At 35.8% G+C, this 19,966-nt stretch overlaps 1 protein-coding gene across 1 annotated transcript in view; it reads left to right on the top strand.

The window, feature by feature from the left end:
* Positions 1-15,517, top strand: part of CNTN5 (contactin 5) — a 964,763-nt gene extending 949,246 nt beyond the window's left edge. Inside the window, exons 22-25 of the mRNA XM_087821593.1 lie at positions 4,293-4,479; positions 4,909-5,021; positions 10,944-11,112; positions 15,287-15,517. Coding sequence (XP_087677719.1) covers positions 4,293-4,479; positions 4,909-5,021; positions 10,944-11,112; positions 15,287-15,387 — 570 coding nt within the window. The 3' untranslated portion in view covers positions 15,388-15,517. The remainder of the gene's footprint in view (positions 1-4,292; positions 4,480-4,908; positions 5,022-10,943; positions 11,113-15,286) is intronic.
* The last annotated feature ends 4,449 nt before the right edge of the window (positions 15,518-19,966 follow it).

Genomic DNA, 19,966 nt, shown 5'->3' with positions numbered 1-19,966 from the left:
ATAGACAAGTATGTAGCAATTCAGTGGTTAAGTAACTTGTCCCATTATATATGTAATTTATAGATATCAAAAGTAAGATTAAAAGATAGGTGTTTTGGCTCTAAACCCATGATATGCCTAGAGCTGGAAATAGTATGGTATAACTCTTAGACTCACACGCTTTTGTAGAAAATTAAAATTGCAAATAGTACAAACTATTTGAAAACCAGTGTAGCATTTTTGTATCAAAAAGCATAACAATTTTCATCACTTTGCATTCCATAGTCTCCTGTCTGGGATTCTACATAGGAGAATTAATTCAATGTGTGAAAAATGATATATATAAAGATATTCATGCCAACATTTTAATTAAAAGAGCAAAAGTTGGAAGCTCCCCAAATGTTCCACAATAGAACAATGGTTAAATAATACATGGTACACAAGGTATATGATGGAATATTCCTCTTAAAATATTTATATATAACTATAATGTTAGGGAATAAAATTAGGACATAAAACTACAGGTACATAATTATATTAAACATATGTAATTAAACATAGGAAGGGCTACACACACACACACACACACACAAACCAGTTGTGTGAAGGTGACAAATAGTGGGTTATCTACACTCCTAGTTTTAGGTACTTGCATCTTTTTTAATGTTTTAACCACCTTTAACAAAAATTTAAGTGATCTCATAGAAAGTTCAAAGCTTATGAATTGATGAAATTTATCAGGATAGAAATTGAATAATGGGGAAAAAATTTGAATGAAGAATTTCAACTTTAGAAGGAGTGCATTAGTTACGAATACTTTATTACCTCAATACCAATTTAAGAAGAACAAAAGAGCACTATGTTAAACTCCAAATATTTATTTTTCTCTTTTACCTCTTCTCCATCAAAATAAAATGAAATAAAATAAAAATATCAAATAATTATCATTTAATTGTGAAAGTAACAACTTCTCCCATTCTTTTTTTTATTAAATTTTATTTTTCCATTACAGTTGATGTTCACTATTATTTTGTATTAGTTTTAGGTGTACAAAATAGTGGTTAGGCAACCATATACTTTATAAAGTGCCACCTACTCTGCCATCTTGAGTGGAGAATTCTACTTCCAAATTGAGTCCTTCAGCTCGCAGAGAGATGACAAAAAACCAATGGGAAGACTTTAACAATCCTAATCCTATTCTCAGAAGAAGGCCTCCCAAAAATGCCTCTTTGTTTACATGCTAGAAAGAAAGAATGTGTAGATATTTTTAGGTTTTCTTCTAGGTTTTAGCTGGTGCTGCTAGAATTTGTTTTGTGTGGGGTTTTGTCTCACAATTAGTTACTTAGGAAACTTTTTATCTTTTACTTATGTTTAATTTATTTTGTAGCTTTTAATGGTAACATTAAACAGTCAATATTTAGAAGTCCAGATTTTGTATTGAAAGTTGTATTTGTATCAAAATCTGTAACTTGTTGAATTTATTCAAACTCAACTCTCTCAAACATATATATATATTTAATTAATTTAAAATAATTAACCAATTAAAGGAAATTGAAACTGAGAACTGGAAATCAGACATATCACTGGAAAGGAAAGATATATGTGTGTACACCCAATGACATCTCAGTCTATTTTATATTTTGAGAATAACTTAGATTTCTTGGCTGGCTAACGTGGCTCAGTGGTTGAGCATCGACCTATGATCCAGGAGATGGCAGTTCAGTTACCAGTCAGGGCACATGCCTCTGTTGCGGGCTCAACCCCCAGTAGCAGGAATGCAGAAGGCAGCCAATCAATGACTCATCATTGATGTTTCTATCTCTCTGTCTCCCTCCCCCTTCCTCTCTCTGAAATCAATAAAGACATATTTATTAAAAAAAAAAAATGAATAAGTCATTTCAAAATAAAAAAGAAAATAACAGGTTTCTTCAGTTAAAAATATGCTCAGAGATCAAGTAGGAAAAGCTAGTTCTCACAATGGGAAATAATGGGGTCAATATCACACAAAAGAGTGCTAGAGGAGTCCAGCTTAATCAACCAAATTTCTGAAGTTCAGTCATTCAGCTATATGCCAGTTCAGCTCTCCGAAGAGACAGGGATATGAAATAGGAATCTGATTATCATATCAGCATTTTAAATATATATATAAATTAGAGATCTGTGTAGCTGTATCAGGGTTCAATTACAAAAACTGAATTGCTTCAACTAGTTTAAGTCAGAAGTGTTTTATTATAGGTATTAAATGGTTTACAAAATTACTGAGTTAAATGAACAGACGCAAGGGTGAGCTTTCAAGAATGACTATTAAAGTCAAACTATGGGATGAAGCCATAAAGGAAGGCTCTGTTATCTTCTAAAAGCAGCCGCCAGCCCAGAAGCTCACTCCACTGTCAGGGTTTGGAAGCCACTGTGATCAGGGTGTCACGACACTCAGGAAGCTGCTGTAGTCTGGGGGCCTCTGCTGTTTTTGTCAGCTCCAGAATCTCACCGTGATTGCTGCGATTTGCACCAACAAAATAGATGTCCTGTGCCCTGCTTCTTGACTCCCATAAAGCTAATGGCTAGACAGCAAGTCATTCGTCCATGCTGTCGCAGCAGGGGGAGAGAAGGGAAGTAATGACTCCATTACTATGCTTGCCTGCAGAAAAGCAGAAGCCGAGGACGTTTAACCTGCATGTCGCTTCTGCATTCAAATCTCAGGCATGTGCGTCTGACTGGCGGAACCTGAACAGAGCGAGATTCCCAACTGCAAGGGACTCTCAGAAATACGGTTTTTGTTTCTCCTTTTTAGTACAAGAAGACGCTAAAAGGAAGGTAAAATGGATGTTGAACACCAATGTGCCATAACCCTTTGGTTATTCAATATCCATTCACATGCTTTTCCCAGTTCAACAATTCCCCCGAAGCAGCAATTAGCGATGATGATGTTCCACACTGATTTGGTGCAAACGTCTCATGCACGCAGAGGTGCTCTCAGCATCGCCCTGGAGGGGAGAGCCACAGCAAGCTCCACCCATCCATCCATCTCAGGGTGAAGGTTTAGTCTTCCTGTACTGAAAACCACATTAGAAAGTCACCCACAACTCTATAAAAATATTAGAAGAAAGGAAGGGGCCTGAGTTATTTGATACTTATACATAAAACAACGCAAAGAAGAAAACATGGCTATTCCAGTCTTCATTTCATGAAGCTGCAGTTACAGCTTCTAACTTCCTTCTCTGCCCATTTCTTACACCCTTTGCCTTCAGTCAGCATCTGGGCTGGCAGAGGCCTTTAATATAGCGTGGTGATGCAACATCATTTTTTTCCCCGAGAGATAAGATCTTGTCATGACTTCCTACGGCCACAACAGGAAATGGCAGTCCTAGGCATGTCCCAAAAGAGTTCAAGTTTCAAACAAGCTCCTCCCTGCCCACATTGTATAGCAGCAACCTTAGCTGAAAGAGAATCTGAAAAATGCGGCTGTTTGGCTCTCTTCCTGTGCCGTAGGCCAAGCCCTCCAAGGCAGATGACATGGGTGCAGGGATCCACTTCTTTCACCCCAGCAATTAATCAGGAAAAGGGAACTACTTTTTCATTACCTTCACCACAGTAAATAAGCACTGGGGGAAAAACTGTTCTATGCACTTGCGGGTAGTGAAGGTGTAGTGTCTGAAAAAGTTAAGCTTTAGTTACGCAGAGGCAATTACTGAATCTCACGAAGGGATCAAGTTTGGTCTGAGACCAGCCCCACGAGATCAGAACCAGAAGAGTGCATCTCAATGTACAGATTGTGCTTTGACAAACGGCCTTCCTTTCTGCCTCCCTCCCATCACCAAGCAATGCGGTTTCTCTGCGCTCAGACCACTCCACGTTATCAGGAGTGTCCTGTCACCCTCTAGTAAGCCCATGCAGCCTGTGTGTTCCCTTTACGCAGGGCCCAGCAGGAGGTATCCTTCGTTCTTTCTCTAATAATTCACTCAAAGCGCCATGGCTTTCAGTGGTAAATGGTTCTGATGACTAGGAGAGAAGAGAAAGCCTTCGGTTATTTTCAGTGAGTCTTCCTGAAAGTCCTTCACGCTACCAGACCACAAGGTAGCGCCTTTCGTTGCCTCGCTGAGGACTGCTTGGCACAGACGCAAAGTGGGCAGTTCACACAGCTGCACGTCGGGCAGTGACTGTGCTTCTGGCCTCATTAGTAGGACCTGGTAATTGGGTGATACAGGTGTAATTTCCTACAGATGAGTGTGAGAAACATTTTTTTTAAAGTTTAAGTAATCACAAGCACAGGGGAAATTTTAAAATTAATGTGTCATGTGATAATTTGTTGACAGGTTAGTTATCGGAAAGACGTGGAACAAGAAGATGCAGCAGAAACAGTCAAAACCAGGGGGAATGAGTCATCCATCATCCTGACAGGACTGGAAGGAAATACATTATATCACTTCACCGTGAGGGCTTATAACGGAGCTGGATACGGGCCACCTAGCAGTGAAGTGAGCGCAACCACCAAGAAATCCCGTAAGTGGCCCGGGCTTTTCGTTTGTTTCAGACTAAAAGGAAACATCCTTTAACACTGCTGAATGCCACGTGAGGCACATAGTAAGCACAGTTTGATGGAGAGTTTTGATTCATAGTCTTGCTTACATCTGAATTCTAAAAATAGCTCAGAAAATTCTGCATTCACAGTAGATAAAGGTTATCTTCCTGTGAAACAAGGCTAAGCGATTTTGACACGAAAGGGAGGTAAAAGGATTCAGGTTCAAAAGCTCAATAGAGTGATTATTAAAATGACAATTCGGGAGCAAACCCTGCTCATCTGACTCTAGCTGGAAGGCAGCCTGTGGTGCCAGCCAACTGTTAAACACACGAAAAGACTGGAACACAAGGATGTAAGTGAGGAAATGCATTTAAGACTCCTTGTCAGTTCTTTCACTTTTTCTTTTGCAGCCCCTAGTCAAGCACCAAGCAACCTCCGGTGGGAGCAGCAAGGCTCACAGCTTTCTCTGGGCTGGGAACCTGTCAGACCATTAGCCAACGAATCCGAAGTCATGGGCTACAAGGTCAGTGTTTCTTCGCTCTCTTGGGTAGACATGTCTTGAACAATTAATAAGGCATAAAAAGGCCCACTCACATACCGATTTTATCTCAATCATTTTCTACCTGTATCCCTAGAAAGAGCCTTTCTTCAGTGAGAAAGCCAAGACAAGCAAAGTCAGCTTCAATTGCACAGGCTTAGGAAAGGAATGGGCAGGAAAAGCAACAACACCTCGAGTAGAGGGTCCCATGAAGCACAGCATCTGCACCAGCAGAGCGTAGACAGAGTGTCCTGGCGGCCTCTCCCCGCAGGCAAACTGTGCTGGCAGATGGCAAATTCCGGATGACTTTATTTGATAGAAAGACTTTCTATTAGCGAAGAAACAGAGGAAGAAAAAATGCTAGGCCAGCACCCTGCACAGGAAGGAGTTCACGGAGAGAGACAGAAAACTCCAAAATAGATATTCCATTTCACATGTGGTTACCCTGCTTTGTGTCGGCAAGAAATCTGGAAATATGAAAACATTTAGAGTTTGTTCTTGAAAAACAAGTTTGTCTCTGATTTTTAAATATATGTGGCCTTTGTATTGCATTGGCTGAGTTTCAAATTTTAGTCCATAGGTCAGATTCTATTTATGTCTCAAGCTCCAGGCAGTCATTAGTTTAATATTATTTATAGTAGATTTTTAAAATATTTCAATGATAATATTTATACTGCAAAGAATCATTTAGGGGGCTTTTCAACAGTCAGAGATGGTAACATTTTATTCATAAAGTGACAAAATTCTAAGGAAAAATGGAACATGTTTTTTAAGGTAAGCAATATCTAGTAAGAACATTTTAAGACTCAAACTGCAGCATTTCTTACAGAATGTAATTGGTATGGATCACAGACACCCTCACATTCAAACATACACACTCAGATCTGTCATAATCCTCAGGGATATTCAATTTGGCCTTTATGGGGAGGGCAGGTGAGCCATTTCCTGAGCCCTTTTCTTACTCTTTTTTTTCCCTTCCCCTTCCCCTTCCCCTTGTCCTCACAACTTGTCCATATATCCTTCAATGACTGAGGGTGGCAGTATGGCCAATAAGGGTGATAAACCATCCAAGAGCCAGTCACACATCATTAGAATTATGGCAAACAGTCTCCCAAACTGGAGTGGCAAATAGAACTCAAGGGAAAACTAGATGAAAGCAAATGCTACCTGGAAGAGCATTTGGCTTTAGGCACCTCTCAGATGAGAAGAGAAATTACCACATGACCTGAAGAATACGAGGTTGAACATAGGTATCCCAGGTGAGGGGATCCCACTCTTTGTTCACATTTGCCACTATAAATCTGTCTCTGTCATTGCTCTTCCTCTTTATGTGTAACTGTCCCCCAACCAGGCTATATACGATTGAGGGCAAGGACCCTGTCTTAGTCATCTCTTTATCCCCAGTGCTTCTAGAATGGGTGAATAAATTAATAACTGACACAGGTAGAGGTATCCATCAGTGCAGACAGGTGTTTTTGCCTGTTTGTTCAACTCAGACATCAGGGCCTTCCACACTCCTGAGATACATGTACACTTGGATTGATATTATATCTTGCACCCTGTGGAATTTTGAAGCCTACCTGTATTTTTCTCCAGCTTCTCAGGGAGCTTAAAGTCTATGGCCATTCTAGTCTCATTGATTTCCTGTAACTTAGAGCTTTCCTTCAACTTATACTCACTCCAAATATGGGACTCAGACTCTTCTTTCCTGTGATCCCCATCAATTAAAAAGACTCACATATAATATCTTGTACTAGTCTCTCTACATTTAATTATGCTTGAAATTTTTCATAATAAAATAATTAAGAGAGAAGTAGCTTACATAATGCCAAATATATATCAGACTTTATGGAAATTGGGGATGGGAGGTTGTAGAGTGAACGACACACAACACAGATAAACTTCTGAAAATTGCCCATAAGAAACTTTTGTTCTTTTTTATTTTTCCTTTATTAACTGTAGTCACCATGCTGTACATTATTTCTCCAGGACTATTTCAAGACCCTGTGCTTTTTTTAAAAATTTATCTTCATTGTTGAAAGTATTACAGATGTCCCCTTCCCCCCCCCCCCATTAACCCCCTATACCAGGCTCCCACCCCTGCCCAGGCTTTCACCACACTATTGTGTTATACAAATACGCTTATAAGTTCTTTGGTTACACTCTTCCCTGACCCACCCCCCTCTTCCTTCTTATATACATCAATCTGTTGCATGCTTTAATGTCTCTGGGTCTATTTTGTTCATCAGTTTATTTTGTTTCCTGTGCTTTTTTGTTAAGTATAGTTGGTATACAGTATTATATTCGGGTTATACAGGGTTAAATGATTTAACAATTATATACCTTGCAATGTGATCACCACACCAAGCCTAGCAATCACCTATTACCATGCAAATGTATCACAATATTATTGACTAGATTCACTCACACCTTTTTCATCCATCCCGCACCCCCTTCCCCTCTGGCGACCATCAGTTTGATTTCTGTGTCAAAGAGTCTTGTTTCGTTTTGTTTGTTGATTTTTTTTCTTTTTTAGATTCCACACATAAGTGAAACTATATGGTATTAGTCTTTCTCTGTCTGACATATTTCACTTAATATATGGATGGACCTCTAGGTCCATCCATGTTGCAAATGACAGGATTTGATGCAACCACTGTGGGAAACAATATGGAGATTTCTCAAACAACTAAAAATAGATCTGCCTTGACCCAGCAATTCCACTTCTGGGTATTAATCGGAAGAAAACAAAAACACTTAATTTGAAAAAATATATGCACGCCTACGTCCACTGCAGGAAAATTTACAATAGCCAGGATAGAAATGCTACCTAGGTGCCCTTCACTATGTGAGTGGATAAACGAGGGCCTGTTCTTAGAAGTGCTTCTCAGCCTCCCTACAGCCAGTGGCTTCTCCCTGGTACTTGTGGCTCCAGCTTCTTTTCATCTAGATTCTATTAATCTTACTGATTCCTCCTCACCCACCCATTACCGCTGGGGGCTCGGAATCCTCACACTCTATAATGAAGAGCAATTGTCTCCATTAACTATTCCCAAAATGCTCAGCTGGCGACTAGGCCTTTAATAGGATCCATCTTTTCAGGGGCACTTGTGGGTAGAACCAGCACAAATTTATTCTGTTATATTTTTAAGCATACTCACCCCATTGTTCTGTTACCATCAGACATACAGACTAGCTCTTTCCAAATGATGCCTTTGAGAATAGTAGTTCTGTATTAATTTTTTGCTTAGGAAACTCTCTGTGGATGATACACAGCTCTCAGTTTTTTAGGGAAAATTTAAGAATAGTCTTGACAATACATGACAATTTCCTTTATGCCTAAAGATAGCTGTCATCACAGCTGCCAATCTATAAACTACCAGGTTTTCAAAGTACTCCCTGATCTCTTTACTGTCAATAACTATTTCTGACATGTCTTTATAACCTCTTAACCTTCTCATATTTCTCATTCTGTTTCTTCTTTTCTAAATCAGGATTTTAGAGTGAGCCAAGATTCTCTAAAGCACCTAAGACTAACCAGGAACTTAATGTACCTTTTCACTTAGTATACCTACTTACCAACTCATAGCACTACATCTCCCTGGATGTATTGATAAAAACCACATTTAATCTCAAACTCCTTTTGTTACCATCAATTGATATTTTTTCTGCTTTCACCTTTTGTTCCTAAATCTCAACTGATCCATAAATCTGTCTTCAACTCTGGATTTTACAGCAAAATTAGATATGCAATACTAGCTGCATTTTTCTTTGTCATAAGAATTGTAATTTATTGAATCATAATAACAATGTCCTCTAAAATAGTCACTCCCCTGCCAATCCTCACCAATTTACATACTTTCCCATTGCCATATATTTGCTTTCTAATTACCTATGGATGATCAGAATTCTAATTCATTGCACTGCTACAGTCAGAATGAGAAGCATAAATTCTGATACAATTGTCATTTTAAAGCTGAAAGAAACTACTATAGGCATCCTTCAAGAAGTGTGTCTGATTCCCCATATCTTGACTAAGTATCCACTGCATGTATTGCTTTACCATGAAATATGTTTCCTGTTGCAGTACATATCACACTTCATTGCATTGTTACCTGTCACCACTATGTATTAGACTATGAGTGCCTTAAGGGCAGAAACCATGTGGTCTTGTTCTCTGATGAACCTCCAGTATGTAGCACTATGCCTGACCCATGTGAGATGCCCAATAAATATTAGATTAATGCTCTTATCACTTTGCAACTACATTGAGGCTGTGGCTTCCTTCCTTATAAGAATTTCAGAAGATACAGTTATTGCACATGTTATATACTTTTATGCAGAAGTTACTTCTCTACCAAGACCCTGAATTAAGTTTAAATCATGACAGATAAAGGAACTGAAGTAGAGGGAGCATATGTTACCAGAATGTAGAAGGAAAGATCAAGCACAGACAGGCTTCAATATATAAAAATAATGCTTGTATAAAAGTATTTTTCTTATACTTAGGTTAGTTGAAGCTAAAAACACATTTTTATAAGAAAAAGTTTTATAAATTTTTGTCTGGTTCCCAAGCCAGTCCATATTTTGTGATGCAAATGTGAAGTGCTGACCATTGACAATTAACAATGATGAAGCCAAGTAGCTTTCTCTTACTACATTTCCCATGTACCAGTTCCTTTCTCATTTTATTCTAACAAAACCATAAAATAAATGTTATTATCTCTACAGTAGAGGCACTTGAGGTTTAGAAAGGTTAGCAACTTGCCCACATTTGCACAAATAGGAATGTGTGGGAGATTGTTTTTATTTTTCAGGTTTGTTTTGAATCCAGATCTGTACGATTGCAAAGCCATTGCTCTTTCCATTATACAAAACAATCATAATACCAACAATTATGAAAAAGCACAGAAACAATGAAACTGAATAAAAATGCACTTTAACATAAATTAACTGATGCTGTACTTGATTGTTAGATCCCCAAAAAAGATTTATTGGAAGTAAATGAGTAGGAACAATACAATAGAGTGAAGTAGCTCTGAACTGATCATCAGAATACTAACTTAATGTAATTTCTACCCTAACTAGCCACATGAGCGCGTATAAATCACGTAACCTCTATGACCTTAATATTTTGATGTGTAAACAGGATAATTCTGTATCCTAATTTGTTGTTCTGAAGCTCTGCTATGAATACATATTCAATTCGACTGCCATAGATAGATATCTAACAAGCTTAACTTAGCTACCTACTCAATGCATCCAAAGGCCAGTTCACCAAAAAGCAAGCAACCACAAAAATAAAAATAATTATTAAAATGTTTAACTTCTCAACTGTTTCCTATATTGCTAAGGGTTTACTATTAATATATTTATCAAGTTTTCTTTTTACTTCTTTCAAATGTTATAAAGATGACAGCTTTGACTACTCTCCGAGACACTATTTAAATAACCAAGAATGAGTCTGCCCCCTCGCCACATACTTCTCTAGTTTCATTTCTCACGTGTCTTCCCAAATATCTTTTCTCCATGCCATACCCCAGTGATATGGTTTCTTATTGCTTAGATGTATGTTTTAATCTTGTCTTACCTTTTTTCTAGAATTCTTCTCCTCCCCTTGTACAACTGGTGAACGTTACTCATCTTTAAAAGTTTGGCTCAGGCATCACCTCCTCTGAAAAGCCTTCCCTCACCCCCAGACAGAATTAAACTCTTTCGTCTGTACTTTATAGCACCTGCTGTATACTTCCAACAGCAGCATATAGCATACACATTACATTTGCTTATGTACCTGTCTAGCTGTAAGCTCCTTGTACTTAGCTCAGAGTGTGACATACAGTAGACAGTTGATAAACATTTGAGTCTCACTTAAATACCAAGTGTTTAAACCCCTGTTATTTTTCCTAGGTTTTTTATAGGCAAGAGGGCCACAGCAACAGTCAAGTTATTGAAACACAGAAGCCTCAAGCAGTGGTACCACTCCCCGATGCTGGAGTCTATATCATTGAAGTTCGAGCATCTAGTGAAGGAGGGGATGGAACGGCTAGTCCCCAAATCAGGGTGCCATCCTATTCAGGTAAGTTTTAACATAATAGGTTTAATTTGATGACCACCAAAAATGTCAAGATGGTGTAAACCTCACCAATATTAATGTGATGAATTGCATGGTTCAGAGATTGTGAAGGGTCTCTTTTCTCACTCTGATGGCCATTTCTTCCTCTGATTAATGCAAACCATGGTAGTCAGCCTCAAATTGAAGAATTTCTATAAATCCAACAAAGGAGATGACATCTTCATTTAAATGCCCTTAATTGTGAAACTCCCTTGCCTTTCCTGGTCTCAAGCAGTACCTTGCCATTTGGGTTTTGAAATATTACTTTTAAACTGGTACTGCTCTAGTTTGACATACCCACTTCTCTATTGTCTTGACTGACTTTATCATTAGCTACTGGAGAGTGAGGGAGAGAAAAGTTTAATATTAAAATTTGATCATGTTTATTTCAAAATAAATTATAAATTTTATTGAGCATAGTTGTTTGTTTTAATTTCCCCCCAGCTTTGACAAGTAACATTGTGTAAGTTGAAGGTGTATAATGTGTTGATTCGGTACACTTATATTTTGCAAAATGATTATCACCATAGTGTTAGTTAACACCTCCATCAAATCATATAACTACCATTTCTTTTTTTTGGTGAGACATTTAAAATCTACTCTCAGCAACTTTCAAGTATATACTACAGAATTATTAACTAAAATCACCGCACTGTATATTAGATCCTCAGAAATGATTCAAACATTGTAATTGTTGTCAATATTTATAATTTCTAGCTTTTACTGAGTCTTTACTATATGTCAGGTATGGTGATAAGTGCACTACATACAGCATCTTACTTAATCTTAATAACAATCATATGAGGTAGATAGCATTATATATTCATAATTTACAGTTAAAAATGAAATAACTTGCCTAAGATCACACTATCTTAGGAGAACCAGGATTCAAACTCAGGTATGCTTGTCTCCAAGGCCACATATTTTCACCACTACCATCATTATTATACCAGCAAGGGGAAATGATTAAAGGAAGGAAAAATTGCACAAATTTGGACGAAAGTAACCATTTCATTGAGGTAATCAAATAGGAAACAAAAGATTTAATTAAATATGCAAATGTCTAACTAAGAAAGTATAAAACAATTTTCATTAAAAACTCGTGTAAAATGCATTTAATAAACATTTAATTAATGGATAATTTATTGAGCAATCATTCCCAAGCAGAATTATCAGCCTAAAGAGAAATATCAAGTGATATCCTTTAGACTCTGCATTTGGCTCTTTTACATTCAAAATATTTATTTCTTTGGATTAAGAGCAGAAGTATTGCATATGAAGTTTTTTGATGCCACAAAATGAGATCGAAGGCAAATGTAGGAAAGAAAATAGTAAGATAGACTGAAACTTCGAGGAAAAGCTATTGATATAGTCTTTGATAAGTAAATTCTTACATAAAAATACAAGATGAGATAAAGGATATTATTGGGGCAACTGACAAAACTTAAATAATGTCTGTAGCTTCATATTATGGCAATATTAATTTTCTGTTTTTAAAAATAATACTGTGTTATATAAGAAAACATCTTGTTGTTAGAAACTATGCACTACCTTGGGGTAGAGGGACATCATATCTGTCATTCTCAGTGGTTCAGGAGAAAAAAATGTAAATGTATATACTTATTGTAAGAATAATACAGCAAGAATGATAAAACAAACATTAAAGGAATCAGAATGAATTCCTTGTTCTATTCTTACACCTTTTGGTGCATCTAAAATGAATTCAAAAGTAAGAATTAAAGGTAAAACACATAAGATGCAGGAAATCTGACTTTTTCAGAAATTCAGATGAAAAGACTTAAGAATTAAAGTAAGTTGTGGCCACACCAAAAGTTAATGTACTTTTTAATTCATCTATAAAAGTATAGTTTCAAGAGCAATGAAAGTAATAATGTAGAGACATTTATTAGTTCACAATTGAACTGTTTAGATGTGAGTGTTCAATCTTAAAGAGCCCCTTGAAAGACTATAAAGATTAGTATTTTGAAAAGTGAAAAAGATGATGACTTTCTTTGCTTCATAATCCTGTATTTCTAATAACAACAATACAAAGAGCCCTTACCGAGCCCTACTTATGTTCTTGGCATTGTGCTAGGTGTTTTTCATACATTACCTTATTTTCTTCTTACAGCAGCCTCATGAGTTAGGTATTTTATTATTCTCTAAAGTTCCTTTCATATTCTTACACAATCAAATTCTAAAGTATCATCTGAATAAAATCAACCTCAAGCTTGGAGGTAACTTATAAAGACCTTGATTCTCCCATTTATATTTCAATTAACTCAAAACTTCTATTCCAATGCGGGGGGCAAGTAAAATTTTATGTTTTAGTTAAAATACTTTCCTGGGTTTCTATAAAGTGAAGTCTCATAGTATTGTCTATCTTAGACCTTAAAACATTAGTTGGTCCGAAGGTCATGGGTTATTGTTAAGCTGATTAATGTAAAACATGAGCAATGATTGTTTCCAACATATTTTCCAAAACCAAAGGCCTAAGAAGTTGAATGACTTGCTCCAGTGAAATAGAGAGTTAGTTTTACAGCTGAGACTAAAACTTAATTCAGTGTTGTTGTTTTGTTCTTGGTTTTGTTTTATTATACCAAAGCAATATGTTTTTACTTTGTGGAGTCTACGTAGAATTTGAGATATGGACTCTGCTTAGCATTCTGCAAGTGAGATGTTATTCTAAAATGTCATGTAACTTGATTTAACAAGGACGTGGCCACTCAAATAAGTAGAAAGGATGTTTGCACCGTTTTTATTTATTAAGCATGCACATACCACCCTGGCAAGGCTTTGTTGCCATGCCTTGTAGCTCACATGTGGCCTGCACTTCACAATAACCCCATTTTCTACAAGTCGAAATACATGTAACATTCTCCGATGTGTTGATTAATAGGTTTTAATAGTGCCTTAGCTGTAAAAATTTTCAAAGCAAAGATGTGTCATTTTTGCATGCATGTGACTTTCAAAACAAATGATTCTTCAGAACTTAAGTAAATATCTGGAAAATAAATTTGACTTTATTTCTGTAATGAAAATCACACCCAGAATGCTGTAACACTTAGTCTGGCCAGAGAGGATAACGTGACAGAAGAATGATTCCAAAATCGAGCGGTAGATTTTATTATTAATCTATCATTAAGGCTTTAACCAAGGCCAATCATTGTTTTAAGAGAGACAAAACATAAGAGCATCTGATTCCACTAATCCCTAGCTCAGTGACTTTAAGCAAGTTCTGTAATCTTTCTAAGACCAGTTCCCTCATCTGCAGCAGGAGGGTAAATAATAGTACTTACTGCACAGGAATGTTTTGAGGATCAAATAAGATAATACATATAAAGGGCTTAGTACTGTGCATGGCATGTAGTAAACATTCATTAGATATAAATTATGATGATGATATTTCAGAAGACTTTTGGCTTAAAGAACCATTCCTGAAGTTAGATCTAAGGGTAGCACTTAGCTTGTAGAGCTATCACAACTACTTCAACCTAATCAATTCAGATCAGTCAGTTCAATCAAACAACCCCCTTATACCTTAAGTGCATATAGTATTTTTGGTCTCAAGAAGGAAGAACTTCTGGTTATAAGTAAGACTGATGAAAGATAGCTCTCCTTTGGCAACTTTGGTATGAAAATCTAGAATTTAAGCCTACACAATTGAAATGTCAAATCAACCAAGGACATTTAAATAAATTAAATAATACATTGTTATTATTAAATTGAAAAATTGGCTGAAATAATTAAATTATAAATTCTTATTGTAGCCAACTTTTACAAATTATTTTTGCTCCATACTCGCAACTATAGGAATTTTTTTTTATTTTTCATACTTGCAATGTGGGATGTTTTCCACCAGTGCATCATTGGTTAAACTTACATTGAATCTCCTGGTTGGATGTGTTTGTTAGACATGACATTGCCTTTTTAATACCATATTCCATATATATGTCTGCCCTCCATAAAACTTCTGGGAATCCCAGACAATGTCTTGTTTCATAAATACTAGGAACATTCTCATCAGAAATAGGACCAATGTTGCATTCATTTGTCTTACAAACCTAAAAACAACTCTCTCCTAGCTCAAGTAAAACCAAAATAATTTTCTCCATTTACTGTTTCTCTTTTTTCACAGGTGGAAAAATCACTAGTGCTCAGTCAACCCTCCACACTGTCTCCACATCATCATCAGTGACGTTGCTCTTGGCATTGATGATTCCTTCAACCTCTTGGTGAAAACTGCAGGCTTAATTTGCTTTTCTTTACCTTGATAATAGTGGTGAAGAGTGTACTGTAAGTGGAGACCCAGGACACTGAGATGAGCTTTAAAAACTTGGGATGACACATGATGCACTTATAGGAGGTTGGGGGGAACATTACTTATCCATCAGGTTTTTCTTTGGTTTTTGTCAATGGAGAGGACAGTCCTTGGTCCAATAAAAATATGCAGGTTGTACGTAATGATTTTTTTAAGCAAATGTAATTTCTGTCAAATGTATTCTTTACTTTTTTAACATGTTGAAATTTGATTTTATATCTGATGACCCTAAGTGCGTGCCATCCATTTGTTAAGTAAGTGGTTTCTAGCAGATCTATTTCAAACACAAATATAAAACAAAGAATGAAAACTTTGGTTAAGACTCTGAATCTACTGTTTTTCATTTTCCCTTGGGCTGATATTTCAACTAACAAAATGGCAGGAGATATGAAAAATATTTCAGTTGTGTGGACCATTATAGGATAAGTATACAAAACTTTTATCGAAAAATATTGTATGATTGCATAGTGAAATAGCAAAATTTGTCAATATGCTATTCTATATGCATCCCTTAGAGCAAGTTATTAGGTTAGGGAATAAGCCATTTATATTAGTGCAAGATAAATAGAAAGTGAGTCCAAATGAATTTAAATGATGTTGTTTTTCATCAAGTACTATGTTATCTAGATGCAAATATAGTAAATGTTTATTTTTAATAATAAAAGATAGTTTAAAGTCACAAAAATATGATTACTGAAAACTGCAGACACAGACTTGCTGTGAAGGGTGCTAACTTGTAAATGAAATGAACACAGACACAGCTTCCCATTTCCCCACCTACTGCCAAAATAAAGGTTGAATTAGGTCCAAGCTTTTCTTCTAATTGCAAATAATTTTAAGAGCAATGAAAAATTATTGTGCAAATAATTATGCACACATATAGCCTGTAAATTAAAATGGTTCAAGCATAACAAATAAATTTTGATTTTTAAACAGTTCCATGCATCACATACCACTTATAAAATGTTACCAATTGTTAAAATAAAGAAGATCTCTAAGAAAAATTGATTTTTTAAATTAAACTGTGGAAACATGGCCTCAGTACAAGGTGAGCCTCATTTGCTATTCGGAGGAGTCAACCTGGACCTAATTGATCCTAGATAGTTGTTAGAAAGTGAGGTAAAAGTTTTCTACTTGGTGATATTTCACAGAAGTTCTAACCAACATGAGAACCTGCCAGAGTTTGCATCACACCCAAGAAGGTGCCAGAAGGGAAAGTTACTGCAAAGTCATATGCCAAAAAACAGTTTGGTTGTTAATAGGTGATGTTCATAGGAGAACAAAAGCAATTTTCTTCTGTAAAATCTAAAGCTGTTCATTCTACTTGCGTCTTTAACAGCAAAAGCAATATTGAGCTCAACCTGGTGGCTCTAGAGGTTAATTCCTGTAGAATCAGAGGAGAGGCTGGAGTTTCTGTTCTGAACATCCTGAAGAATTGGCTTCAGAGCCACAGTACAACTATTTATGTTGGTTATTACTTCTCTTTTGGGGGAACTATGTCCAAGACACCCCTAAACAAATAAGAAGTGATTTAGAAGACTATTTTAGTGAACAGATCATTGTAGTAAATTACTACAGTTGATGAATAGTGAAGTCAGTGAATAATAGTAGCCAAGTGGCCTTCCTGGAGCACCTCCTTGGTAATGGGAGAGGCTGGACTTTGCAGAGAGAGGGATGCTAACTACCAGGCAGGCAAAATACAAGCTTTCCTGAGTGTGGTATAGCTTGCAGGAGCAAAACATACATCTGAAAAAAAAATGCAGCAAGAATATTAAAGAATGGGCAATAATCTTTACTTCATATTTGATTAATTAAAATGTTTTCTTCATTTTTCATGGTATTTTATATAAAACTTAGTGAAGGACTTTAAGAATCAAGTTATTACTGGAACTCTTATAAAACAAAGCCCCCTAAAATATGTCAGTATTTGGCAAATTCAAATTAACCAATATTTTCAACTAGCTGATGGATGGTACATATCTGACAGAATATTTAAATATAGAATGCCTGATGTATTCTCACAGGAATCAAAGATATGGGATGTTTTTACCCGACATGCACAGAATATGTACTTTGCATCATAAACCTATTTTTAAAAATAGGTTTGAAATGTTTATGTACTTATATATTGCATACTTGTTACTTTGAAGAAAACAAAACAGCTTTTCTTATCAAGGTACATTATTTTTCAGCTGCAACACTGAGTGAGCTTTTTCTTGGATGGGATAATAACCCCACAGTCTTAAATCACTAAAGAGACTGTATTTTTGTATAATGTCAATTGAACTACGAAGAAAACAACACTCCTCATAATTAATAATTCCATGAAAGTGAATGTTTTGCATATCCAAATGAAGGTACTGTGGACCCCACGTCAAACCGTTAAATATATTGTATACAGTCTGTATATATGTACTATATATAAGGGTATATACCGTGTGGAAGGCACAGTCAGATAATAATTCTGTGTACTGTTCTTGTAACATTAGATCTTTTTAATAAATAATTCTCTTTTTATTGACTTTTATCTTCTCTCCTGTCAATTACATGAATGACATAATTTATATCAACCAAACACAGTATGCTCATGATTATGGTAATGTTTTCCAAGTAAAAATATCATTATCTATAGATGCCCATGGTAGTTTCAACTTGAAAATTGGAAGCTATATCAAAGAATAAACTAAGCCAAAAAATAGTACAAATTGGGATAAATTCATATTTAGAGTCATGATTTCTTTCTTCTCAGGAAGGAGACTTTATTAAATGACTTTTTAAATGTGTACTTCTGCTTCTTTTAGGAACAGTGTACCCCAGTCTATCCCAGGTACAATTCTCCTAGACAGTCATTCACTCTTTTGTGCTTCCTTAGCACTGTGTGTACACCTCTACTATAGCAGCAGTCACAGGTGTTACAATGATTTGTTTATGAGTGTTTCCCCTCCACTATCTAGTCTTTGAGATCCTCTAAGGGAGACTATATTATATTCATTTTAGGATTTTTCTCACCAGTGCCCAGCACAGGACCTAACACATATCAAGATAGCAATTAATTGGATTTAATTTAAGGTTGGCCTTTAAAAATGTCCTTTAGAAGAGACTTCCCAGACCTGAGTCATCATCCATATCACCTGGGAACCCAAATCTCGAAGCTCCAATTCACTAGGTTAGAGGCTAGGGAACCAGTATTTTCTAAATCTTCTCAAAAACAAAATTTAACTAATGAAGAGAATTTGGCAATCATTAGTAAAATGTTTTCTAGATTTACCCTTTGACCTAGCAATTCTAGACCTAGGAATCAATTTCTAAGAAAGATTAGCAAAAATATGCAATATTATGTAAATATACAAGGTATAGAACAGTAAATATATGCTCACTTTTGTGTAAGAAGTGGGAAAAATACAGGCACATTTGCTAATATTCTCTAAAAGATATAATGGAAGAATAAACTAAAGACGAATAAAAATTGTTGCCTTCTAAGTTGGGAGAGAATAGGACATGGGGACAAATATGCAAGCAAGCTCCTTCTCAATGTATTTATTTCATAGTTTTGACTTTGGAAGTACATAAATATTTTACATTAATTTAAAAATCAAACAAAAAGGAAAAAAAGCAACCTCCAAAAACTAAGAATAAATGAAAAATAAGGAAACTAACTATATGTCAACCGATGGTTAATAAGTAGAAGTTTTTCTTTATAAAAGAATTTTAACCACATAGAGAAGTATTTCTAGTCAGTATGTTGACAATACATCCTTAATGGGGTATACATATCAAGAACAACACACAAACACATCAAAAGTATAAAATCTTAAACCACATTCGTTCATCTTCTTTTCAGTAGCATAATTAGTAGAATTATTTTTAAACTAGCCAATATATAAATATAAGTGTTAAAAGTAATTAAAAAATAATTTTTCAGGATAAAAGAGATACATATAGAAATTTTTTAAGTTAAATAAAATCTACAGTCTTTGATTTAGAAATATCAGTGTGGATTCATAGCTTGACAGTTTTCTTAAAAATGACCTTTTTTTTAGCTTTGTTAACTGCAAAAGTCTAAAAGAACAATGAACACTCGTAATGGACAAATAATACCAAAAATGAATACGAAATGCACAAATTTTTGCTTCCAAATTTCATTCACCACTAAAAGGAACTCTCATGGAGAAATGGTTGATTTAAGGTCTTGGGTAGGAAGATGAGCCTGGGTCTTACTATTGTGCCTATAAAGACTACCATTTAAGTGAGATAAATTGAGCTCTAAAAGAACAATGACGGCAGTAGATTGAAACACAAGTAACATGTAAAAATCCATGATTTCATACCAATATTCACACATCTCTGGTTATTGTTGCTGGATGCAAGAGTCATCATTCTGAGAAATGTTATAAAAATGTAAAAACAGAAAGAATTAAGTATGTATCCTGCCTTTCCTGTAAGGACTGTGTATTAGAATAATCATATAGCTGATGAGGATAACTCACCTTTATAAAA

The sequence above is a fragment of the Miniopterus natalensis genome, chromosome 11 (assembly GCF_054644295.1).
Source record: "Miniopterus natalensis isolate mMinNat1 chromosome 11, mMinNat1.hap1, whole genome shotgun sequence".
Taxonomy (NCBI): domain Eukaryota; kingdom Metazoa; phylum Chordata; class Mammalia; order Chiroptera; family Miniopteridae; genus Miniopterus; species Miniopterus natalensis.
This window is presented reverse-complemented; position numbering and strand designations above follow the sequence as displayed.